The 26,351-nt window shown below is 40.3% G+C and overlaps 1 protein-coding gene and 1 non-coding gene across 3 annotated transcripts; both read left to right on the top strand.

The window, feature by feature from the left end:
• Window positions 1-1,981: 1,981 nt before the first annotated feature.
• LOC144722996 (nucleosome assembly protein 1-like 1) lies at window positions 1,982-25,544 on the top strand. Of its 2 annotated transcripts, none has more exons than XM_078601483.1 (15): window positions 1,982-2,150; window positions 5,440-5,470; window positions 6,724-6,815; window positions 7,582-7,684; window positions 8,017-8,158; window positions 8,584-8,664; window positions 9,715-9,840; window positions 10,200-10,271; window positions 12,795-12,934; window positions 14,207-14,352; window positions 17,912-17,937; window positions 21,025-21,144; window positions 21,526-21,552; window positions 21,652-21,705; window positions 25,192-25,544. In XM_078601483.1, exons 2-15 carry the CDS (start codon window positions 5,454-5,456, stop codon window positions 25,228-25,230), a joined length of 1,185 nt encoding a protein of 394 aa, XP_078457609.1. In that variant the 5' UTR covers window positions 1,982-2,150; window positions 5,440-5,453; the 3' UTR covers window positions 25,231-25,544. The 2 variants fall into 2 exon arrangements, with proteins under 2 accessions (XP_078457609.1, XP_078457610.1); XM_078601484.1 differs by having other exon boundaries at window positions 2,093-2,284.
• On the top strand, window positions 19,486-19,617 carry LOC144723126 (small nucleolar RNA SNORA35). Its single transcript, XR_013586136.1, has one exon. It is a non-coding gene; the product is annotated as a small nucleolar RNA SNORA35 (small nucleolar RNA).
• Window positions 25,545-26,351: the final 807 nt, after the last annotated feature.

The raw sequence follows: 26,351 nt of genomic DNA, 5'->3' as shown, positions 1-26,351 counted from the left end.
GAGCTTTATCTCGTCAACTACAATGATTTTTTAAAGAGTTATTATACTGTCTTATACTATTGGTCAGGTGGCTAGGTTCAGATCGAGGTTTCAGCTATAACGTGATTAAAATGGGTTCTCAAGTGTAGAAAGTTGATGATCTCGGTGATGACTGCACAAAGAAAATGTCACCTTGTTTGGCTTTGCACTAGATTTGGTTAAATTCCAGTTCTCAGAATAAAAAAACCATATATTGGTTGTATCATGTGACCATCTTTTGGCAGAGTGTGTGGGGAAATCTACACCTCTGTAAATGGATAAACCAATTGGGTCGAGGCTCAAAAGAAAGCCGTCCCTTGGTGTGGACCAATCAGTTTCAAGGACAATGCATATATTATCATAGTATGTTTTTTTTTTGCATTTTGACTGCAAGTATTGTGGTTAATGCAGACATGAATCCTTGTTAAAAGGTTTCAGTTTTGTTGCCAGAAAAAAAGGGATAAAATCCTATTATATTTTGGTACTGGCAAAGGAGGTCTAATGATGGATAAACTTTGTTTCACTTAAATATATTTTTTCTGAAGTCCTTGTGAAACAACTATCACGCAGCCATTCTGACAAATGCGAGATTTCCAAATATATTGTTAGTCTAAGGTGACTCCCCTGATAGCACTGCTGAAATTAGGTGAAAGGCCAGACATTGTTAACATAACCAGAATCAGAATATTTAAAGTTAACGTTACGATCATCAATGCAAAAGCCACAAAATGACGTCTTTATCAGAAAACGTCATCCTCACTTTATTCGACAGGAGGATTTCTGCACAAATCTGGCTGTCGCCTGATGAAGCTAGTTGTAATTAATTCTAGATTTGAAGCTTTCGTGACTGCAAGGATTCATACTCTTAGGTTTTTTCGGTAAAGTCACGTAGGTAAAAATGAAAAATAATAGAAATAAAATAGTTGTAATTACTGGGGAAACATCGTACTCAGATTGTAAATAGTCGCTTCCACGCAACACTAAGGCGGTAGCTATCCGAACGGTTAAAGTTATTTTGATTTCTTTCAATTTCGATATATTCTCTAATTAGTCTTGGCCAGTAGTAGCTAGTTTTGCACAAAACTTCAACATTATAAAACATAAATTGAGTGTCCTTCTTGGCACGCGTGTTCTGCTACTGCTGACAGTTGTATTTGGGATAATTTAATATTTATCTGATGTTCTTTTAGTCTCGTGCTAATCATTCGTCCTGTTTGCCCAACATTAACTGCACGTGTGCAGTTAATTCGTTACAAGTTCCGTACATCAATCATTGTGTTTTGGCTATCGCCTGATTAGACTGGTTGTAATCACCAGCAAAACGTCGTACTCGAATTGTAAATGTTGTGGTTTAACTCTCCAACACACCGGTGTGCTGAACTAGTAACAATTTGGCATGTTCTGGTTACGTCACACACCTTACTAATTGATTGTGTAGGGTGGTGGCGGGTTTAATGACCCATTGAAATATTTATACGATCTAACCCCAAAAAAGCTGTATTATGGATGATATTGGTCGCGAAAGCCAACTTGTTAAAACACCTCAAATATTTCATTCGCCACTCACGAACTCAGCTGCGATAAGCTTGTTGCTGTAAAGAAGTGCGAACGCCCGAAACGTCGCCTAAAATCTACACTTGTCCTCGTAAGACTGTTTCTTGAGTTTTTATTTTAAATATTTAAGCTGCAATCAGTGTATTAAATTGTGACGTCATTCCACGCGCTAGCAGACATGACGTCACTATCCCGGGCCAATGATTTGCGCGCTCTCATCCCCTCCTCCCCCTCGCGCTCTCCCTCCTCTCCCCTTTCCCCTCCCCCCCTTAGCGCACTCTCCCCACCCTCGCGCTCTCCCCTCTCCCCTCTCCCCCCTCTCCCTTCCCTCCCACCTCAAGCACTCTCCCCCCCTCGCGCTCTCCCCCCCTCTCCCCTCGCGCTCTACCCCCTCTCCCCCTCTCCCCTCTCTCTTCCCTCCCACCTCGCGCTCTCCCGCGCGCTCGCGCCACGGCTCGACGGACCAATGGGCGAGCGCGTTACGTCGCCGCGCGCTGTCACCAAGCGCTTGAAGTAGCCAATCAGAGGGCGCGTCTCGGGCAGCCGGCATTGCCGCCAACGGGCTAAGGGAGCGAGAGGTAACGCGCGTTGCTGCTGCTGTTGGCGGGGTGGACGTGAGGGGAAATCTATCGCCAATATAATTATAACAATTGCGACCGACCTTTTGCTGCAAAACGTCAACGGGCAGTTGGATTCATTAGCTCACTTTGTGGTAAATTTGGCTCGAGCTTTTGTGTGCGCGCGCGAGAAAAGTTGACGGGCTTTTGCTCGCGTGGGCCCGCCGCCTGTGCCTATAGGCCCCAGCCAGGGCAGCCACGCGGTGCTCGGGGCTTGTGATTGTGGTCGCTTTAGTCGACTGCGAGCGTTTACTAACCTCGCCCCATGTGTCGTTTTTTTAAGTGTTTTGCTACTTACAGCGGGTTGAGTGTGGTTTGTATATTTTCGTGATTGGTTTAAAAAAAACGCGAAGCTCGCCGCGGCGTCCGTTATAAATGTCGTCTTGCTTTACGTGGCTTCGGCGTACATCTGTTTTATGTTTAAACGTTTTTAAATTAAGTACGGTAGACGTTGACGCGTGGGTGGTCGAAGCGGGGATGAATGCCGAATAGTAACGCAATTTGGGAGGCCAAATTCACTTGTCTTGACAACACCACGTGGCGTCGGCGATATAATGCGGTGTTGGCTGATGTGTCATGAAAAAATAACACAAAGCCAGAAATTTGCACGTACACTGGTGTTTTTATCAATGTTCACTTCTTAGTAGTCATGTCAAGGGCCCACGGAAAGGCTCCCGTTTAATTTAAAACGGATCGTGACTGCGCGCTTTAGTGGTGGCGCCACGTGGTCTCGCGGTGTTGGCGGGCGCTCGGGGGTTGGCATAATGGACTTTAAAAATATATATCTTTAGTACAGCTGTGGTTATGTTTGTACAAGGTGAAAACCATTGCCGCCAGATATCAGGAGAGTCGGTGGCATCTTCAGTGGGCTACGCAAATCGCTGAGATTTTGGCGCTCGTTTAATCCTCTTTGTTCGGGGGTTTGTAACTGGAGTCGGCCGAATTCTGAAGTGGAGTCCCATCCACATGAGGCCATCAACGTCGGTTACGGTCATTTCGATGAAAGTCTTCAATCGGTGGTGTAGTTTAAATGAATTCCATCACATGTGTTTGTACAACTGAACTATTAATTAAAGAAAGGTCGTTAGCCAAACGTTAGATTTTTACGGCAAATGTATATTTTGAAAGTTATGGGTTTTTACACAACGTATTCTCATTAAGTTTGCTGAAGCGGAAACTTTATATCAACTTTGCAATACAACTCAACTGTGGGGCCTGATTATAAAAATGTAAATAGTCAGTGTGCAACTTTGTCATTGGGCGTCTTATACGATAAGACGTTGAGCGGGTGAGTTCTAACCTGGTTAAGTTGAATAAACTTAAAGTGTACTCTGGTCTAACACCGTTTTGAGACGAGGCTCAAAAATAAAGATGCATCTGGTGTGGACCAATCGATTTCAAAGACAATGCATATATTATCAGTGATTTTGTTTGCATTCTGACCACAAGTATTGTGGTTAATGCAGACATGATTCCTTGTTAAAGGTGTTTTTTGTTGCCAGAAAAAAGGGAAAAAACTATTCTCAAGGTGTAACGATTCATCTCAATATTTTGGGCTGTGTTGTATGTAGAACATAGTGGCATAGTACTGTACTGTAGTAGAAAGTATTTAAACAAGGCGGGTATGAAGCTATAATGGTATTTTTTTTAAAAGAACAGTTATCAGAAACGATGCGAACATGAATGGTTCGATGTATGTTTCGCGTGCCTCAGGATCGATTTAATCGAGAATCGATAAACGCCCCGTTAGGGCGTGAACTTCACACGACCGCTCAGAATTTGTAGCTGGCCTATGTAATTCCAAGACGTCGCTGCAGTGAAACAGTAGTCACTGGGTTAGATCGCCATGCACCTTGGGAATGCAGCCGTACATCCCGTTTGAATGCGCCAACTGATAATTTTGTATTTTTTTGCTGCAATGCCATACAATTAAACCCCCCTGTTTACAAGGACAACTGCCAAAAGCTGTGCCTTTTGGCCATACAAGACAACTGCGTACACGTTTACGCCCCAAACAGTGTGGGATAACGTTGAGGTTATACAGCAGTCGGAGAGCGTGTGGGGGTGGTCAGTTGTATTTGGTTACTGAGAAGATTTCGCAGGCAATATCTTGGGCGGTGGAAAATCAATTGCAAAACCTTGACTTTTGTGACTACGGTTGAACTGTAGTGGTCTGAAAGCATGCTGCAATACTGTATGATATAGCTCGGATGACACTGTCACAAGTTCATTTAACACTTCTATTGTCATTTACCTTTAATATTTGGGCCTTTAGCATTAACACTGTATGGTAAACTCTAACCCAAGTTTGATTCCAGGCCTCAGCAGGGACAAGTGAATTATAAAACAGACCCTTCTCAAACGCACATTGACCAGTGTGGTGAATTATAGCAGGTCTTAAAAATATTTGAAAACTACTCTTAAAAATCTTAACAGCAGTGCATACTGACTGTGGTACCTGCTATGATTACAGCTGTGCATACCGATTGTGGTGGTACTTGCTATCACTACAGTAGTACATGCTGACTATAGCAGTATTTATAGCACAAGGTACTCGCCTGACAGTGGCGTGGTGAGGCCTAGTCCCGTGCAGAGCCTCCGGCCTCGCCTAGATTGTCCAGCCGGCCGAGGTGGCACCTTGGCAGGCAGGGCTGCTACCCCCCCCCCCGCCACAATCTCCCTGGCCGCTCTGCAGTAATATCGTAGCATATAGCGACTGTATATGGTAGTAACTGCGCACGCATTGGGGTTGGGGGGACATCACACAGTGAAGATTAAAGCTCGGCGTTTAGTGTATTTTATAGCATTTCTAACGCGAAAGAAAATGTCCCGCTCACTCCCACCGACTTGGCATGGGTCCCCCCGCCCTCCACCAATATAGCACGCTAAAATCGCACTAAATCGCTAATTAAACTAATTTAAAGTTGACGGATGTGAAAAAGGAATAGCGCTTGCTTACGGCATGGTACCTGGCTATTTTTATTTAACCTAAACCACACCGTTGGAAAGCCAAATCCTTCGCAAGCGCGCGAACACAAAGCCACTCAAACCTACAAACATAATTTTTTACTTTTCTATAGATAGATTAACCGTTAAGGATCACACAACATGCAAACACTCTTTCAACAGTAGATGTAAGTGTTTAAGGGAACTACAATTGAGATTTCTGTACGGTATTTGCATTAATCTCAGTACAAGTGATGCCCTGTAATGTATATTGAGTTTTAACTCTTTGTATTTGTATATTCAGGTGCAGCATCTCAAATGGCTGAACAAGACAGGTACTTTTTTTGACAAGTTCAACCCACGAGATAATGCATTTTTACTTGGGTTTGCCCTTTCCAGCAACAATACAGGTGTTGGTATGTGTAAACGCCAAATAGACACCTGTTTCAAGGCACCAAATCTACGGTTTGTTATGTATGGGGTGAAAGAAGTTAAACATGCAAGCAAACCTTCTTTGATAATTCACTGTAACATTTTTTGTTCCTGGGTACTAAGTGGTATTTTTTTATTGCTTATGCTGAAAAAGTATAGAAAATGTCTATTCCCCCAAACTTTGCTTTTGTGACCAGGACTTTGTGGACAAAAAACAAATGCACACGTTATCTCATTGAAAATAGGTACATTTCAAAATATCACTGTCCTTGTCACAAAAGCAAAGTTTGTGGGGAATAGCCATTTTCTGTACTTTGAGGCATAAGCAATTAGGAAATAACACTTGCCCAAGGACATTTTTTTGTTACACAGTCTAATGCTTGCGTTGTCTTTGAAATTGATTAGCCTACACCACCGTCCACCGCCGCCTTTTTGCCTTCAGTGTTAGCCCATACTTGTGGTCAGAATGCAAACAAAAAACACTGTTAATATATGCTTTGTCTTTGAAACTGATTGGTCCACACCAGACGGACAGCTTTCTTTGGTGCCTAGTCTCAAAAGTTCTAACACCTTTTGGAGCCTAGTCTCAAAAAGGTCTAACACCTTTTGGAGCCTAGTCTCAAAAAGGTCTAACACCTTTTGGAGCCTAGTCTCAAAAAGGTCTAACACCTTTTGGAGCCTAGTCTCAAAAAGGTCTAACACTTTTTGGAGCCTAGTCTCAAAAAGGTCTAACACCTTTTGGAGCCTAGTCTCAAAAAGGTCTAACACCTTTTGGAGCCTAGTCTCAAAAAGGTCTAACACCTTTTGGAGCCTAGTCTCCTAAGAAAACTGTCTCTGGTGTGGACAAATCAGTTGCTGACCACAAGTATTGTGGTTAATGCAGACATGATTCCTTGTAAAAGGTTTCAGTTTGGTGTTTTAACATCTTAACACCTGTTTTGTTACCAGAAAAAAGGGAAAAACCTATTCTCAAACCGTATATACATTAATAGCTCCTGGTTGAACTTCTAATCTTTAATGTGTGGTTGCCGGAAAGGGTAAATAAAGCCTATCCTTCAAAATGTTTATACCACCAAAAATGGTTTAATTATAAAAATACATTTTATTGCCAGCAATTGTGCTGAATCGCATTCTGTGTCTTGTTTACACTCGACAGCAAAGTTGTAGCAGTAGCAGAGGATGAGATGGAAGAAGTGGATGATGAAGAAACAGAAACAGAGGCGTGTGCAGGAGATCAAGACAAGAAAGGTGCGCTTGTAAATGCTTTGCTAATATTTAAATATACATTTTCATTATACGACGGCCCTGAGTAATATTCAGTGGCACTTCACCACCCGGCATCACTGTGAGGATGTCAAGAGTGCAGATTCATCACATGGCAACCAATGCTTTTATTCTATCTCGTATGTGCAGGACGCATCAATACTGGAAATTAACCTCTAAGTTAATCTTTAAAAGCACAGATCTGCTGATGGAAAGTCTGCAAGCTATGTTGATGCCTGGTCCACTCATGGGTTTCGATAAATGGATAGTATTATGCAGTTATTTTCAGAAGGCAGCTCATTGTGTTTTCTTAATAAGTTAATGTCTGGTAATATGCAAGCTTAAATCCAGGAGCTTTCAATTGTATGGCTTGGTGGGTGCAAGCTTTTTTTTTGCATTGACTTTGCACTTCTGTGTTAAGCTTGTTCTGCTGTGTCTGCGCTACTCGTGTTACCAATGCGTGTAAAAGCTAAACATCACAAACATTTACCACATGAAGAGGCATTTAATGATCATAACACATGGCATGTTTGATATATTAAACGATTAAGAAATGCAGTTAATCACATTGCATGTGGTATAACAACAAACGGTCGAGTTTTCATTTATTTTTGTATTCTAGAATCGATGGTTAATGACATTTTCATGGACATTGCTACATCTGGTCGAAGAGTTGCTTGCTGTGATATTGTTGCTGAAACTGGACCCAGAATGTGTTAATTATATTTGAAAACACGTTTTTAATTTTCAGTGAAACAACTGACAGTTCAGATGATGAAGAATCCGCAGGTTTTGGCTGCACTGCAAGAGAGACTGGATGGGCTGTCAGGCACTCCATCTGGCTACATCGAGAGGTCATACTTTATGATGTGTAATGGTCGTTTTTTTGCAGGTTTAATTTTTCAAAAATAGTTTTGAAAAGTTTGCAATGTTTGGTTTATATGGAATAATAAAAGCATTTTTATACCTGTTGGTAATAGTACGTTTTATTTGAATTCACATTGACTTGCATTTATTTAGTATGAAGCATGGTGTACTAAAATAAAATGCACACAATATAAACGCAGTTTCAATGAGTATTGGTTAAAACAAGCACTGCAGTGTAACACAAGTTGTAACGTGACTTGATGGTGACTGATGTAAACGATTACGACTGTGATTATTGTAAATGAATGCATTTATGCAGTTTACCAAAGGTTGTGAAGAGGAGAGTGACAGCCCTGAAGAACTTGCAGGTGAAGTGTGCACTCATCGAGGCAAAGTTTTACGAGGAGGTCCATGATCTTGAGAGGAAGTACGCAGCCATGTACCAGCCGCTCTTTGACAGGGTGAGTGCTGCCAAATCTGATGAAATGGCTTGTGTGTTACGTGGTGGTGCCATGACATGCTGAACCTTTAGACAATGTAGCTGGCTACCAAAGTGCTGTGTTCCAGGCGATCTTACAGGAGTGACGCTTCATTAATGAGAGATGATGTTGGTTTCCCACGCTGTAAAGCATGAGTGAAATCGCTGTGTATTTTTTTAAATGGAAGCGATTGACGTTGCAGTGTAAATATTTACATTCTCATTACCAAAGTTTAAACCTGTGCTGATGTATTGTGACCCCTTTCTAGTTGTATAGCTGCATACGATATATCATGTGTCTGGGGTCTTTATATTTGGTTCTAGAATGGCCTTTGTTATATTCGATGTAATGTACATTGCTACACTTGTTTTTCTCACTTTAATTCTGTGTGGCTGCTGCTGTTGCAGAGGAGAGACATCGTAGCTGCCTTGGTGGAACCTGATGATGCGGAATGTGAGTGGCCGAATGACAAGGAAGAAGACCTTGTGGTAAGGATCGTCATTGAATAAACTGAACTATTGTTTTTCAGCAGTGATTGCTATTCTTGCACTTGTGACTAATCCTGCACGTTTTTAAACTATACCATGGTGTGGTAAGATTGAAAAAGTAAAATGAGAGCTTGCTTCACAGCTGTTCCAATGTGTCTGCTACTTGGAAAAAATAATGGCAGGACCTTTAATGCTTCCTTTAAAAGCACTTAATCTTCCATGTTGCTGTAGATTCTACATACAGCTTGTTTTGTATTCCACGGAGGTGAACGATTCCAATCTTAATTTTCAACTGACTAAAATTCCCTTTGCGGTGGTGTGATAACCTGGTTTTATTCACATGGTGTTTTAAATGTTTCCATAGCAATTATTTTAGTGACCATGAAAACATGCCACAAATCAATATGCCTCTAAGGCCAGACAAAGTGGTATAATCTAAGTGCATGTGTATGAAATTTAAACCTCACATAAGTAATTGAATTTTAGATGTGGATGATTTTCATCCAGTGAATGCTGAAATGTTCCACAAGGTGGCGTTGCACCCTTGATGTTTTCTCCCATAAATGTTTTTGTGAACAAAGTGCATTAATCTGTTTTGAATAATTGTCTAATTGTACATTTTAATTAACATTTCAGTATGAGCTTTGCATACATTTGCGAATAGGATGTTGAATTATAACGGTAAAACCATCACCTGCTATTGAAAAAGTAAATTTGGTGATGAAATTTGACCAATTGCATTAACGTAATTTAATTTTATACGTGGGTTTAAATTGATTTGCAAGGTTTAATTCGTATTTGTAACATGAGCGAGCTGCAGTTATTGCAATATACAAATGACATTTTGAAAGGTTTCATTCCTGGTGCGCGTGGTGCATCCACAAAGGTTAAACATTGCACATTTTAGTGCCTTTTTCAATGATGGCCTTTAAAGTGTTAAAGTCCTCATTGAGTTGCTGTGTTAAGAATGTTTACTTGTCCTCGCAGCAAAAACATTCATACAAAGGCTATTGAGCTTATCTTTGCTTGGACCATGTTTATTTTCTATAGGATGAAGTGAAGGAGAAAGCGAAGCTTGAGGAAGAGAAAAAGGAGAAAGAGGAAGATCCCAAGGGCATTCCAGAATTCTGGCTGACTGTGTTTAAAAATGTGGACATGCTCGGTGACCTTGTGCAGGTAATCTACAGAGAGCTGTGTGTGCGCATGTTTTTTTTCTCCCCCTCCTGTAAAAACTGCTTCATTTTTTTTGGACAAATTTCTGACCTTAAACACCGACTTGGAGAATAATTTGGACCACTTATTGTCAAGTCAGCAGATGTTGCGGAAGCCTGAGACGGTTTTGTATGTTAAGCACTTTTTCATGGCAACTAATTTTTATATTACCACAACTTCAGCAGGCAATGGAAATGCCCTTGACTTCACCACCATAAAATACACCATTATTTCTGTCTTTACAATATTCATACATTTTTGGGTGGGTCATTGATCATTACTGATTGTTCTTATATCCTAATGAGGTGCTTGTGTTTTTGCAGGAATATGATGAGCCGATTCTTAGGCATTTAAAGGATGTACGTGTGCAGTTTTCCGAAGCAGGACAGCCAATGGTAAGAAAGCTTTACCGAGCTGTATGGAAAGTTTTTTTGTTATTCTTTGCCTGCTCATGGGCTTGGTTGTTCCAATTCCAGATTTGAAAAATCTTATGAAAGATCTGCACCAAGGACATCACTAACTAAAGACCATGCTTTGCTTATCTTTTTATATAAATATGAGTCTTTGCCCCTAACTATCATTCGGCCTGTTTGCCTGCTTGATGTTGCTGTGTAAGTAAGAGGTGTGTTTTTGTGATGCATGGTCAACATGTTGTGGTTGCTGGACCCTTGATAGATGCTGCTATACTTTGGGGATGATAAGTCTTAGTCGTTGAATGCCACGTGTCTGGTGTCAAACTCGTATTTTACTTTCTTAGTTGAATGTTTTGCCTCGCATAAATTGGCAACCTTTTTCCCAGCATGCGTCTACTACATTTTGCCGTTTTAAGCTGCTCACCAGTTAAGTTTATCAAATGAGTGGACTTTTTGAAAAAGAGCGCGTGCACATGTTCCACATTTTTGTAAGTACAATCCCTATACTTTGGGTTAGATTAACGTCAGTTCTTGAATTTAATCTTGGCAATTCCTTAAATTGTAGGCATAGTGTATGGAAGGGCTGAATCATGACATTCCAACCAATGTAAAGTTTTTTTTCCTAACCAGTCTTGTTTTTAAAGCTATTTTAAGGGGCTTTTGACAAAATGTAAAAAAAACAAATGGCTGACATTGACATGTTTAAATGGGCACCACATTTACTGATTGTCCTTTATGATTCTGGTAACTTGCACCGAGTCAAGTAATTTGCCTGGAGGAACATATGCAGTTATTAAAAGTAGTGTTGGTCATTTTTTTTCTTACCTTGTGCAATCTCTAAAACCGCCTACTCAAATTGTATCTAGTACTCTATTTGTAAAAAAAAATGTGGTTTATTCTCCAATACACCGGTGTGCTGAAGTAGTAACTAATTGTCATTTTTTGTTTACATGACAAACATTACTAATTGGCTGTAACGGGGGTGGCAGGTTTAACGACCCATTTATATTCTTGGTTCTTTCAGTGAAGTCACGCAAATAGAAAACAAAAAAAACTAAAATAAAAGCAAAAAACCCATGACGTTTCGATCGCAACACAATCGGTCTTCTCTCCGCCTGATGAAGACCGCTTGTGTTGCGATCGAAACGTAGTGGGTTTTTTGCTTTTATTTTAGATTTTTTATTTTCTATTTATGTGACCTTTACCGAAAGAGCCAAGAATATGAATTCCTGCAGTCACGAAAGTTTTAAGTCTACTTTCGCAGTCGAACCCAATAAAACTACTGGATAATATTAGTCAAAATCCTGTGTTCATTTGAATGAATACCTGTTGACACGTTTATGCACTGGTTTGACACATGCCCATTTTTAAGACAAGTTTTCAACAGTAAAAATGCCAAATTATCCAAAAAAAAATTACAATTTATTTCTACTCATCCCATAACATAGTTAAACGCCATTTGCTCAGGTAGTGCTTATTTATAAAGCATTTGTGACAAATTGCCAACCTTGGTCACCACTTATCCTTTGCCCTTTCCTCTTCCAAATCCAGACAGTATTATTTTAGAGCCATTACAAATAGGTTATTATTTAAAAGAAGTTGTATCAACCCCTTCCGAGTCAACTCCTTATGTCACTGTTTAATGTCAAGCTACATGAATGTAATGAGTGATCCCTCAAGTCGAAAAGCCTTTTTCTGAAGTAAAACGTGTCGTAAATGGCAGTTTACGTCCATGACTCAGATGTCTTCATGCAACACGTGGTGGTGATTGTTGAAAACTCGTAAGCAGAAATGTTATTTGCATTCCTCTGAAAAAAACGCGTGCGTAAATACTTGTCACAAGTGATTCATTGCAAATGTTATCCGTATTCGACCCTCTCCCATCGGTGGACATCAACTATACGTAATAAAATGTAGAGGGCAAGGCATTTTCCTAAGCTGTGCTGTTAATAAAAATTATACGCTTGAAGGAAATGTTAAAATAAATATACAAACTTGCATGACTCAGTCCAGTTGAACTTCCGCTGCATAGGGGGCCCAGCGTTAGGGTTACGGAGCACCGACGATGTATGCTCGGCAATGGTAGCCACGGCTATGACCAGCCTCAAGTGATCTGATTTTTTTTCCACTGGGTGATGGTCAAGAGGCATCTGACCAAATCGCCAGAATGCCCCTAATTCTAATAGTGCTTGAATGGGTGACTATCGTGCATAATCAAGGTTGTCATAGAGCTGTGAGGCTGGTAGTAAAAAAGAGCAGTGAAGCAAAATCATTGCTTTATTTGTATGCTCCTGCATCTGCTATGCCTTCAACCCATGCTGACTAGTGTGTATGAATTGTCGTCGGATACCCCTACGACCTGCGCGGTGTATGGAGGCCCGCATCAAAGCTCTGTCTTCGCAGAAAGACTGCATAATTTTGGCAAGGCTGTCTCAAAACCGCATGTGCATCTGCAATGTCTTGACAACTAACTTGTGTGGATGTTTTATTCTCCCGCATGTTCAGAGCTTCTTGTTGGAGTTTCATTTTGAGGAGAATGAGTACTTCACCAATACAGTTCTGACCAAGTTGTACAAAATGAAAGCGGAGCCCGATTTGGACGATCCCTTTTCCTTCGAAGGACCAGAAATCACGACGTGCACGGGGTAAATGCGACAGGGGAGCCATTAACACACACACGGGGGGAGCTGCTTGCGCTTTCAGAATTGTAAATAAATAGACTTCCTCTGCTTTGGGAGGGTTAAATTGTGTTTTATAGATGCAATTTATAATGGCTGTTAAAATGTTGGTGGAAATTCTCTTAAAGTGAAATATTTCATTAAATATTCAGGGTGTCCATAAAAGGTATCCATTAATAAAGACGTATGATTAGACAGTTTGAACTGTGTGCTTGAAATGTTTAACTTATGAGTCTACCCAAGTTTTTATTTTATTCTAAACGTTTGAGTAATTTTGAACAACATGAAATAGAAGCATTCAAAACCATCAAACCCGGATATGTTCGTGAATATCTCGTTTCTTGATACTGCTGTCACAATACCATGGTGGATGTGTGGTTTAAAAGGGATTAAATAGAAATCTTAATACTACCAGTGTGTATTTTCATAGACCTAGCTCAAGCTGCTGTTTAATTGTATATATTTAATCATTCATAATACCCTTATGGACACCCTTTAGTTCTGTAACTCGCTTTAGCATGTTGCTATAAGATGCCAGAGGTGCAATGCAGAGTCTTAATAGTTGAAACAAAAGCCACTGGCCAAATTGCTTCGACAGTGGTCAGCCAATTTTTGTTATTGCTGTATGTTGTAGAGTTTAAATTGCTGCCTGCTTTATAGTTGGCTCGGTAAGTGCATATTTGTGTTTATTGGATTCATAAATATAGTGGAGCTGGGTTTGAAGTGTATGCAAGGCTTTTTCAATTGCTTTTGGTGCAGCCTAGCCTTTGCAGTTTGTCATCTTACTAAGGGAGGTGGTGAAACGCCAGTGTAACGTTAACGCTCACTGATGCACTTAATCGTGCATGCACATGCATCATACAAAAAATAATACATTTGTGCATTTTTATATCAATAGTGCAATTACTGCATCGCCTTGTTTTATGATCTGGTCAGGGGGGGGCAAAAGTCTGCAATGTTATTTTACACATTTTTTTAAAGATAAAACATTGTTTTCATCTGCAATGAGGGTTTAAATTCTTTATTTGGTTTTCTTGGAGCTCAAAGGATTGCTAGTTCGGCCATTAATTCTACTTAAAATAGCTTAAGGTTTTCGGTAGCTGAAGTGTTTCCTATGCCCATTCCTTAAAAAAAGACGAGCCAATATTGGAATTGTATTGATTTACCTGTGGTGTACACTAAATTGCGTCAGCTTTATTGAGGCAAGTAAAAGCACCCCTTTGCCAAACGTCTCTGCAGGTGCAAGATCGACTGGAAGAAGGGCAAGAACATCACTGTGAAAACCATCAAGAAGAAACAAAAGCACAAGGGCAGGGGCACCATTCGTACGGTCACCAAAACGGTGGCCAATGAGTCCTTCTTTAACTTCTTCAGCCCACCTGAAGGTGTGTTAATGTGCCCCCCCCCCTCCCCAGAGCTTTCCTATGAACATGCCTGGTACCACAAAGCCTAATTAAAGTTGCATTATCAGACTCGTCTGTTTAGGCTTTATTTGTGCCGCTGCCAAATAAGCTAAATTACTTTCCAAGTTGGAAATTCGATATTTCTACTGGTTTTGGCCAAATTGAAAACAACTTTCTGCATTTAAAAAGAAAAGTTTATATTTTGCAAATCCCTTCAAAACAGATGCATTCTTCTTCATTGGAGGCCTGTAGGCCAAACCTGCCCAGTTTTTCCCCCTTCGTGTCCTCTCTTATGCTTCCCCCTCTCATTGGAAGGCTGGACAACCATCTTAAAAAGCCGAGTTTGTTTTAGGAGGGGTTGGGAAGTTAGCAAAAATATTACAGCAGTGAGGAATTTTCCTTTTTTTTGGGCCCTGTTTTTTCCTTGAGTTTATTCAACCCCTTAATCCACAACGGGTTTTTTTTGTTGCTCATAGAAATTAACTTTAACTTTGCTCACCTATCGAGTCGGTGTGTGTATCGTGCGAGTGCCTCGTACACCGCTAATTTCTTCCACGTTGGGGGGGGGGGAATCGCCATACAGTAGCTGTAAACCCCTTGTTGCTAACGACCAAACGTGAAGCGCCGAACTCGTAATTTGTATAGCGTGTGTGAGTGCGGGGGCGGTAAGGAATTGTGTAGCAGCACAGGAAATGAAGCCTGGTGGAACGCTTCCAAACGCCCACGCACACGCCTTGTTTTCCTGAAGTTTTGTAGAGCCAAAATGCCCATCTGCTGAGGTAGTAAAGTTTAAGAATGTAAAATTTAGCTAAAGCAACTGATTAAAATATGCCGCTAAAGAAACCAATTATACTATTTTTATGACGGTTAGATTGTATTCATTGGGCAGGAAACCTTGATGCTAACTTTATGTTAATGACGCTAATTTCAGATGCATTTAATTAACACAGCAGTGATGTACATGGTGGAAAAGTGCTGCCTTTTAATTTTTCGTATTGGAATAATTATAGATAATTTTTTACAGATTGAAAAGATGCTGAATTAAAATTATGTTTGAACAGGTTTTCCAAATCTGTAGAAAATTTGGTTTTGATTAACCAAAATGTATAAATGCAGACTACATTATTATTTCAGAGTCTTAAAGGCTGGCTAGCATTTTCCTAAAACTTAAAACTATTAAGGCTGTATTTTTTGTACATTTTCATACGTTTGTAACATGGTAAATTCTTAAAAATGATCTTACTAAACATAACAAATATACATTAAATTGTACCATGATTGCACTTGTGAGCTATGGCAAATTGCAATGCGCTGAATTTGTCAGCTCTAATATTTCACCATTTGACCATGTCTTACGGGGGGGGGGGGGAGAGGCTGATGTGACACAATTCTGCATCCATCCCTTGCAAGCAGCACTATAAAGTGACCTGGTGTGCAATGACCGTGTGCATTAGGTTTCATCATAGTGCCATATTAAAGTTCCTGCTGATCATTACATGCAGGCAGAGCTGTCCACAGCTCGTCTCTCTTGAGAGCAGGGGACAACCCATGGCGGTGCTGCCTATTCTTGTCATCCCAGCGGATCTGCCCTCCCTATAAAGTTGGCCCTTTACCAAGTTGATGTAGAATGTGCAACACTGCAGCCCAAAAACAAATCTCTCTCGTAGGTATGTATTTTTGTGCATCCTTGGCTGTAAAATAAAATGTGAAAGCTTTGTGAAATAGAAAATAACTTTAAAGGGAAAGGGACTCCAATCGTGACATGAGTGACGTGTCACTATTGGAGTTCCTTAGAATACTGTCGCGGTTCTGGTGAGACATCTGGAAAAAAAATGATTACTGATAAAAAAATTACCTCTGCCAAATTAATACGCTCAAAGCATATCTACAAAAAAAGAGCTATTTAGTCACAGCTTCCCTGAACACGAATCCTAGATGATTTAACATCTCCATATATAAAAGGCAAAGTTGTGAAAGTGTCTGTTCAAAATGTTTAGTGTACTTCCCGACATGCAACAAAAACTTGACAATTGCCATGTGGGTACTTTCCAGACTGTACACCATGCAAAAATTATGGAAATACACTTGGGTATTTTTTTTAGGGAGGGGGGGGGTCAATAATGCATATATTTTTTGAACGGCAAGTGAGCTGTGACTTTAAATCTGTAACGTGACTTGCATATGTGGAAGCGTAACGCATTGTAGTGTAGTGGTTAGCGTGCTGCGCTACGAACCCGGCGACCCGAGTTCGATTCCCGCTCACGGCTACCACCGGTGACGATTATTTAAACCGGTCTTGGGCCTCCCCTAGGTCGACTCGGCCTCAAACGAGTAACTGGTGTGGTGTGTGAACATCGCCACTGGGGAGACAAAGGTGGCCGGGTGTGGTGAATCCAAGTCCCGGGCAAAGCCGGGTAGTACAGCTAGTAAATAATAGAGATTTTTTTTATTTACAATATAAAGTTTTATCACTAGTTTTGGCATTGGTGTGTTTCTGCTAAACTAGGGGGTTGTTAACCAAAAAAGAGTAGCCCCAGTAAAAAAAATCCCTCTTGTTTCAAGAGCTGCCATGCATGTCAACATGATTTGGTGGTCCTTAATAAATAGCATCACGAAGCAGTCCTTAAAAATCCGCATGCTCCCGGTTGACATTGGGGTTTGTTTGACCGTACTACAGCATGCTGATCAGTTGGTGGAGGTACCAGGTCTGATTTTAAGATGACTTCCCACTGATGGCCGTGACGGCAAGCCAAATCTAGGTTGCCAGGTTCATATATTGCATTTTAACCACTCTCACCCACTCCTGCCCTAAATGTTCAGGAATATAACACTAATCATTTAAAATAGGAATACAATTTCTAATTTAAAAAATGTTAGGTAATTCCGGCATACATATACAATGTTTCCTCGTTATTTGATAGGGATATGTTCCGTAGATGCTCGTTAATAATGATATTATCCTATGAAAACTTATCTTTTAATGAATTGCCTAAAAACGATTAATAAGCTATTAAATACATTAAAAAATGTTTTATGGTTATAAATAAATATTCAAATGAATTAGTTTCAAAATGAACTTTTCCTTATCCTCATTACGTTATCTTTAATTAATTTATCTCATCACTTTAAGTCATCGCTTTCTCGCATGAAATTCTCTCGTTACTATCTCATCTCAATGCAGTCTTGTAGAGTTCCAGATGCGATTTGCGGATAGCCAAAATCACTGATAGCAAGTCTGAAAAACGAGGGGATACTGTATATAAGGATTGTAGCTACCAACATTAAAGTGCAGACAAATTGATCTTGATTGCATATTTAAAGGTGGTACTTTATCATGATAGAATATCTCAGTGTGGCAGTTATTGCTGCTGAAATGAACCATTAATCTGAATTTAGTCTCATTGGCTGTTGCCATTGCTTGTTTCACACCGCCAGAAATGTTCATTGTCTCGTGGGGTTTGTGAGGAGTTGTAATGGAAATTACTGCGATTGAATGTTAATGTACACCTCCCCCAACCCCTAATTTATTTGTGTCTTGCAGCTCCTGAAGATTCAGATGGGCCTGAGGTAAGCAGTATTTCGAGATCTGAATTTCCTAAATATAAAAGCTTGGATATCTATCTAAGTTCTGATAACTCATTTCCTTTGTGTTAGTTGTGATTCCCCACACCTCTGATTTAGCATGGTTGGCATTATACGGTGTGAAAGATGCTCAACGTGTACGTAACTAAATACAACACAAAGCAGCGTTCAGCGATGTTGTCAGGCCCCTTGGTTATAAACTAGTTTTAATATTGAATTTCCCTCAAATTGGGCTTCAAGATAGGTGATTTTTAATCTTGGCTTCTCACACAGATTGGTTTATTTTTACTTTCAAGCCATAATCGCTTTAAAGATGTCTGCATTGACAAATACAATGTATACAAACGTTTCAAATTTAAGTTGATAAGAGTTTACGGGTACCATTGTTGATGCTATTTGCAAACCGGCGGCGAGTGAAATAGTGATATAGGCGTGTGTTTGTCCATAATGCTGCATTTAAAAATGTATTGGCAAATTATTTCTCAAGGGTGTGGCATTGGTCATGCACCCACACCTTTGGCAGAGGCAGGTGCCAGCAGCACATAAAAGGGCTTTGTTCAACTTCACAGGCGAGCGGTGCTCGGAACCAAGATGTGGCTTGCATACAGTGCTCCGGAGGTTTATCTGTATAGGCAGCTTTTTTTATCTACATTTTTACAATTAAAGCTGCTATCCATCATGTTAACTGCAAAGGGGGAGTATATGGCGAGCATTGTTTATTAGGTTCTTCCCAAGGGCAGCAACTTAAGCAATTGGGAACGTTTTTATATTGATGCTTCACAGTAACGTTACAAATGTGAAAGTTACAGCCACGTTTAGAAACATTTTAGGTTCGGCCAATAAAGCTGTGATTCCTAAAAGGGGGGGGGGAAGTTGTCAAGTGAAATTCGTGCGTTTTTATCAAACATGACCATTTTAACATTGACACTTGATGTTATTGTTTGTTAGCCCTTCATGTCAAATTAGTAATTTCACAAGCAACGTTTGTTTATTTATGATTAGTTTCGACCCATGAGGTATTTGCTGCTGATTGTCATGCTTTGATTAAATAATGCAGAAAAATGTATTGGCCATGTGGTCACCGCGCACATAAATGCCGCGACCCACCTGGCGCGGATCATTCTGTCATGTCGTCCAAGCGCAGCGGCGAGGACGAATGCACAGAAGAAACAAAACTTTGATTAGCGCATCGTGTAGAGCTCGTCGAGGAGAAATAGATTGCCGTGTCGTTCGCCTTCAACAGACGTAAAATGACGTCGCAACGCAGTTTATGCGAGGAGCTGGGGGCTTATGGGACCCCGGGGTCCCGCCATAAGGTTAATTTGAAGGCTGTTGGGCCTCGTCGTCAGTCTGCACAAGTGCGTTCTGCAGTCGCTGTCTAGCGAGTTCCCGAATAACGTTTTGCAAAAGAGTGCGATGCTAAAATTAACTTGGAAATTTAAAACTGTCTGCAACAGAGTAATTGCCCGCAGTACTTAAGTCTGGCGAGAATATTTTTACATCAGATTGCCATGATTACAGAAGGCAGCATGCGAGCACTGATCGTTACCCGTAGTGCATTATGGTTGCACTTTGGGCTCCATTACAGTGCCAGAACAAACTTGTCCTCTGAAGAAGGGCTAGACTTTATCAGTAGCCTTGCTCTTTCTAAAGTGATGAACAATGCTCTCTTCATAGCAGAAATATGGTTAAGAAACGAGTTAAGTCGTTCATATATAAACACATTGAGCCAACAAGCACATATAAAGCAGCTGCAGGCATTGGTTTGCTAGCTGTTAGAACTTTATTTTGTATAATTTTAATTTGTTTCAAACCAGCTTTATTTACATTCCTAAATGTGAGTTTGGTAATTAACACATACTTCATCTTGCCTTAAGACTAGCATTAAAACGGTGTGAATTAATGGTAGTTTTACCATATTTTTGATGGATGGTTTTGCGTTTGTTATCAAATATTTAGATTTTGGCATGTTATAGCTTGTTGGAAGAAAGGCTGACGGATTTTATGTTGGGGCCAACTGGTGGTCTTTGAAAATAACATTCATATTCTGAGTGAAATTCAAAGAAATGGTCTGTTGCATGTATAACTTGACAAACTTTTGCAACTTGTGAAAATATCAGCATATCACTGCATCGACATTACATTTTGCACTAATTACTGTACATTTATATTCGGAGTTTGCTTAATGGGCCCGGACACGAGGTTATTTTGCATTCTTAAATTGGTTGCCTTGACAATCCTCTTCCTGCATGTGTGTAAATTAGCATCGTGTACTTAAAGTGGTCACGGGAAAACATCTGCTACAGATTTAGCCCCGAGTAAGGGTTTTGCTGCAGAGTCTCATCTGGACCAAGGGCTTATTACTTTGTTGCACGCATTTGCGGCCATTGCTCACGAGACCCATACAAGCATTAAATCGCCCAAATGTTTACAGATGATTCATGGCTGACATGCACAGGGCCAGAAAACCAAAAGAGTTGTCGGGAAAGCGATGTTGAAATTGTTTTTGGGAAAATAATCCTCTTCTTTTGGCGTTTATTTAGACGAAAGAGCTCCACTTTTCCGAGCTCATGAATGCTTAAGAAAAGCAGGCCCTTTTAAATAAGACAAAAGGAAAAAAGGATGTTCATTTTAAATATTTTTTGTTAAACACCAGTGTGCTTGTTTTTTTTGGAGGAAATACAGACTGTTGGAATGTAAAACAGCTTTAAAGCACTGTATAAGCACTTCAAATCGTAGGTCTACTGTGTATTGGTTGGATGTTTAGGTTTACGGTAAAATAAGTGGTTTATATTTTTGTTTTATATTACTTGAATGTTGTACTGTTACGTGGGAGAGCATTCTTGAAATGTCCACTCGCTGTATTTAAAACAATCGTCAAAGAGAGTCACTGCTTTTTAATGATGCTTTACAGTATGGGAATGTCTTTCCGTTTGAGCAACTTACAAAATGCCTCAATCCATCCATCGATGAGACGGTCAATAAAAGTGCCGGAGCGTTATATTGCGGTCTTTTTCTCTTCCTTTGCCCCCCCCCAAACCTCACCACCACCACCCCATTCCTGGCGGCTAGGACGAAGAGGCGGATACACAGCTGGCGACAGATTTTGAGATTGGGCACTTTTTCCGGGAGAGGATTGTGCCCAGGGCGGTGCTCTACTTCACTGGGGAGGCCATTGAGGACGAGGATGACGTGAGTGCGCGTTACCCTTTTTTTAGTGCGTCGCAGTTTGCGCATGCTCGCACGCGTCAATTGCTCACACGGGGCAATGACAGTGGGCAATAATTCCCCGAGGTGAGCTTTGTGCAGGTCCATGGCTGGTAAAATCGTGTGGTAAAATACAGCTGTTCTTGATTTCTGCAGTGTTACCACAGAAATATAAACTACTGCCCTCCAGCCGTAATAATTGCTATTACTTTCGCTGTCGTGTACGATATATTTTTATTTTGAAACTTGTAATCGCGTGACTTTTTAGCAAGTCCTGCAGTGTTCAGTTTTTGTCCGTCCCCATGGGTTTTGTACGTATTTGCATAACCATCAACTATTTCAGTAATTGTGATTTCTCTTTTCCAGTATGACGAAGAGGGAGAAGATGGAGAGGTATGTTAGTATACATTCCTGTGGCATCAATTCACCCAATGCATTATATATTGATTGAGTAATTTGTGAGTGATTTTAATAAACAAATTGTTTCCTCAGGAGGGTGAGGAGGAGGGAGATGAAGAGGATGATGACCCGGACTATGAACCTTCGGTATGAGTGCCCACATGCCGTTGTGCTAATATTAGTCGAGAAATTTAAGTGGACACTTTTTTCTGTGGCCGCTGCAACATTACACTTCCACCAGGACTATATTGTAAATGAGACACTTGCATCAGTTGTGCATCCTGGCAAATTGGTTATTTTTAAATACACAACATGCAGCATGTGTGTGTTTTTTGAGTAACAACAAAGAGCACGCAGTAAAAATTCAAGCAGTGCTTTAAGTTTTAACATTGTTTGAGACTTAAGCATAGGTAACTTTTCTAAGGGGAAAAAAACAGGAAGAATATACTTGGTCCATAAGTAGCATATATGTTTAATACCAAATACTCATTGGTGTACCACTGTCCCCAACACTTTGATATGCGAGTGTCAGCACATGGCTGCCAATAGAGTAATGCTTTTTCAGGTTTTAAACGTTTTTTGGCAGCCATATTTCACGGCTAAAATGTTTTGTTTCTCCTTGTGCACTTGGACTATTTTTTTATGCCGACAGGCACACATGGGTTAATTCCAGGGCCTAGCCAAGAAGCCTGCTTAAATCGCTTGTGTAGTAGCAAGAGCAGCGGTAACCTCAAATTGTTCTCTTGTGCAACACCCTGTGGTGGAATTGTGCAATTTGGACACGTTTCTAGAGTAATTCCCCCCCCCCCACCAAGTTGCCCTAGTTAATGAACAACGTACTGGAGTGGGGGGTTGGTGCAGTGCTGTCCGGAGTGGCTGCATCCTTCTCCAATCGCAGATCTTCAGTTAAAAATGTGCATGAATGTTAAAGGAAGCCTAATTGAGGCCAGACGTGGACGTGTCATAACATGTTTGGGCATGCATGAGTGCGTCAGAATAGTGGTCTTTGTCTAGCTGTTATATTATCCTGCAGGCATGCCTTTGCCCCACTGAAAAGCCTTTTATCAGCGTGGGGCTGGCTGAGTGCAGCCCTGAATTTTCTAGCATCGTAATTCTGCTGGACTTTTGCCTGCTTATGAACCCACCTTCTTGCTGGTGATACTTTTGAGTAACTCTCGTACCTGCTAGTGACACGCGTGAAAATGAACTGCCTTCAGGAAATGTATTCTGTATTTAATGGTAATCTAAAAGTGTAAAATCAACAGCTGTTTAAGTGTTTTAAGAGATACGTTGAAAAAAAACCCCACCTCCCACGTGTTTCGTAAATGCGAGCGTATTGACCGCTTTATAAACAGCGCCAATTATTGAGCTTATAAGGGCATATGAACAACTAATATAAGACTGGTGCTTATCGAGAATGGATAGATGACTGCAATAGATTAAAAATACTGTACAAATGTCTAAAGTATGATAGAATATTGGTGAGGATTTGTGCAAAAAAAATGTACAGTTACGGCACTCAACAGCATGCAACATAGCTGTGTTATTTATTGTACACCCATTGCGTGACTTAAGACGTCGTAAAAATGTTGCTCATGACAAGGCAATAAAATGTAATCGTCAACATCCACAGCTATAAGCTGTGTCCAGGACATCCTGGTATAGCGTATACTGATTGGCAATAAGCAAGTTTATGATGCTTTTGTTTCACCTTCGTGAAGATTTTGTACATTTCCATATCCGACCTGTTAATGCAGAGATGAAGGTTGCATCTAATAGAGCTAATGAATGTGTGCATTGAAGGCAGTTTCAGCCTTTTGAGACTTAAGTGTGTGGATCATTATCCAGTGCTGTTGCTGCATCCTTAACACTCAAAATAATAAAAATACCACTGAGGCATGAAGTGGAGATGGCTCTTGTTTTTATTTGTTTATTGAACCCAAAGTTCAATATTTTATAAAAAAAAATCTTGTACGGTCAACTTTGAATACAGAAAATAGGCAAAATGGTGAAAAACTGTTTTGGATTTACAATTCTGCCAAAAAAAGAGGGTATTTTTTAAAGGAATTTTGTATTGGAACTACTGCAGGATTAACAAATGCATGCTGGATGCCACTAGTGTTTATCTTAAATGGTTTATAAAATAATAAAGGCACTGCTTTATGCAAGAGCGTCAAGTTGATGCATTTTTTTGTGAACAAAGCTCCATGCACTTTGAATTTCTACATTGTGTAATGTTCAATAGCTGTTACCTCTGGCTGTTGCAATGATCAAAGGTCAACTTGTTGTGTTCACCTGGAAAATTAGCTTTCTAAATAAATAAAATTTAAATAAATAATGACGTTTCGAACGCAACACAAGCGCTCATCAGTTGGAAATGGGGTAAAACACATAGCGAAGGAACACATGGGGACACCACGTACATAGCACATAGAGAACTGCATGGAGGCAAATACAGCAAGAAGATGGGAGACGAGAACTCTACAAACCTTAGAATCATAATGTGATGCAAACCAGTCGGCCAACAATACAGACACTAACCTGGTTGACCACGTACTTCAAAAGGCTGTTACATTTTTTGTTCTTCTGGGCTGAACATACCAACGTAAAACAGAGGACAAGGACTCGTGAACAGACTCGAGGTACATATACAGAGAAGACGGGGAAAGATGTTTTGGGCAGCCCAGAGGGACAACCAGAGCAACACCACGCCAAGAGACATACAAAGGCAGCGTATCTTCAGCACAGAAGATGAACACAAATTTATCAATCTTGAAATACGTGGTCAACCATGTTAGTGTCTAACTGTTGTTGGCTGACTAGTTTGGATCACATGATTCTAAGGCTTGTTGAGGTCTCGTCTTCCATCTTGCTGTATTTGCCTCCATGCAGTTTGCCGTTCTCTATGTTGCTATGTACGTGGTGTCCCCCTGTGTGTTCCCTCGCTGTGTGTTTTACCCCATTTCCACCTGATGATGAGCGCTTGTGTTGCGTTCGAAACGTCATGATTTTATTTTATTTCTTCATACGCGACTTTACCGAAAAAACCAATGAGTAATTTTTGCAGTCACGAAAGCTTCAATTCTAGATTAAATTAGTTTTCACTTGACAGGTTTCCAACAGCACAAGAGTGCGTTTGATCGTTTGCAGTTGCCTTCCAACGAGTGTATCAAAGAATAGACCTGAAATATATTTTGATACATTCTCTGACATAAGTCAATTAATTGAAGCGCTGCAGTACAAATGTGTCATGATTTGATGGTGGGAACTACAAACTTTTTTCCCCAATGAATTTCCAGGTGGTTAGGTTATTTTTGGTGTATTGCTAATTGGTATCCAGGCTTTATTAATTGAAATTTAACGCCTATAAATGTTGAATCACTTTATTGCAATAGTCGTGAGCAAATGGCAGTTTGTGGGTTAATTATGTGCAGAGGCTGTAAGAAAAAGAATGACCTTGCGCTCTGCACTGCACTGGCGAGAACGTGCTTAGAAGTGGAAGTTAATGCTCGTAAACTGATTTGTATCAGATTACCCAAAAAGTGACCCTCAAACATTCAGAGTTGTGCTTTCTGTGGATTTCTGCCGGTGTTGTAACTTATTCACCAACTTCCTTTATGTTTGTGCCTGCAGGCGGATAACAAGCAGCCTGCCGAGTGCAAGCAGCAGTGAGAGGACAATACCCGTCCTTCAAAAGTTGTCAATTATATCGCTATAAACTTGGCTTAGCTTTAAACTGGCATGATATTTGTTTCTGCTGAAGAGTTTTGTTTGTGTTCACGGTTTCTTGTTTTGTTTTTGAAATGTGAATTGCCTAGTTAGTAACGCAAACCAGCTTAATAAATAAAAAAAGTATGGCTCTTTTGTTACAGGTAAAGTTAAGCCGCACTTTAACCCTTGCAAGTTTATAACATTTATCTTTCAATAATTCAAGTAGCTTTGATGTTCACATGTGGAAGTTGCCCAAATAAAATCTTTAATCCAAACATGTTCAATGAAGAATATATTTACTGCACAACCGGCAAATAGTATCAAACGATACTGAAATGCTATTTTTATGGCCAGCTTTCCTTTATACACAGTTGCTCACCATCTGCAATATCCATCACTTATTTTTTTAAAGATATATATACAGTAAATAAGTTTTAGTTTCATGCTTCGAATTCGACTAAAGGATAATGAGAGCTTTGACCTGCTTTTCTAAAGCCAATTGCAGGCAATCCGTGTATCCATTTTCTACTTCAACCAGGTATATGCATCCCCCATCGCTTGTGAATTAGTATGCTTGGAAAGCAGGACTGAAACATAGGCAGATAAGCTACTCATCTGCCAAAGGTTGTACAATGAGGGCAATTTTAGTACAGTACTCGGCACAATAGGTGCCCTTTGTTAAGAGTAAAAAAATATTACTCTACATTGGGTGCAACGTGACTTTGATCACTGCACGCTGCTTTTGCAGTGAAGGACGTAAACCAAGGGTGCTAACAATGTTAATTTACGTTAGAAATATTCCTATGTACGCCACATTCTTTGGCTAAGATGTGGTGATGGATAAATTGACATTGGTGCACCAGTGCAGTACAACACTCCTGTCAAACAGTCTATAATCAATATTTGAACTGACGCCCGACATCACGAGAACTGATTTTGACTCGCCCCCGCAAGATTTTCTGACCCCGAGTTGCGAAGCACGGGGAAATACTTATTACCAAGATTTTGCTTTTCATACCACGTATCGTTGTACCCGCCAATACGTTCAAATGTCATGGCAAGACTGGAAGTTGTAGGATTCA

This window comes from Lampetra planeri, chromosome 16 (genome assembly GCF_965212315.1).
Source record: "Lampetra planeri chromosome 16, kcLamPlan1.2.h2, whole genome shotgun sequence".
In the NCBI taxonomy this organism is placed as follows: Eukaryota; Metazoa; Chordata; class Hyperoartia; order Petromyzontiformes; family Petromyzontidae; genus Lampetra; species Lampetra planeri.
This window is presented reverse-complemented; position numbering and strand designations above follow the sequence as displayed.

Excerpts from the sequence above, each read along its gene's own strand:
- LOC144722996 (XM_078601483.1), top strand. Across the intron at positions 9,841-10,199 it reads TGCTCGGTGACCTTGTGCAG|GAATATGATGAGCCGATTCT; the intron begins GTAATCTACAGA and ends GTGTTTTTGCAG. Across the intron at positions 12,935-14,206 it reads GAAATCACGACGTGCACGGG|GTGCAAGATCGACTGGAAGA; the intron begins GTAAATGCGACA and ends ACGTCTCTGCAG.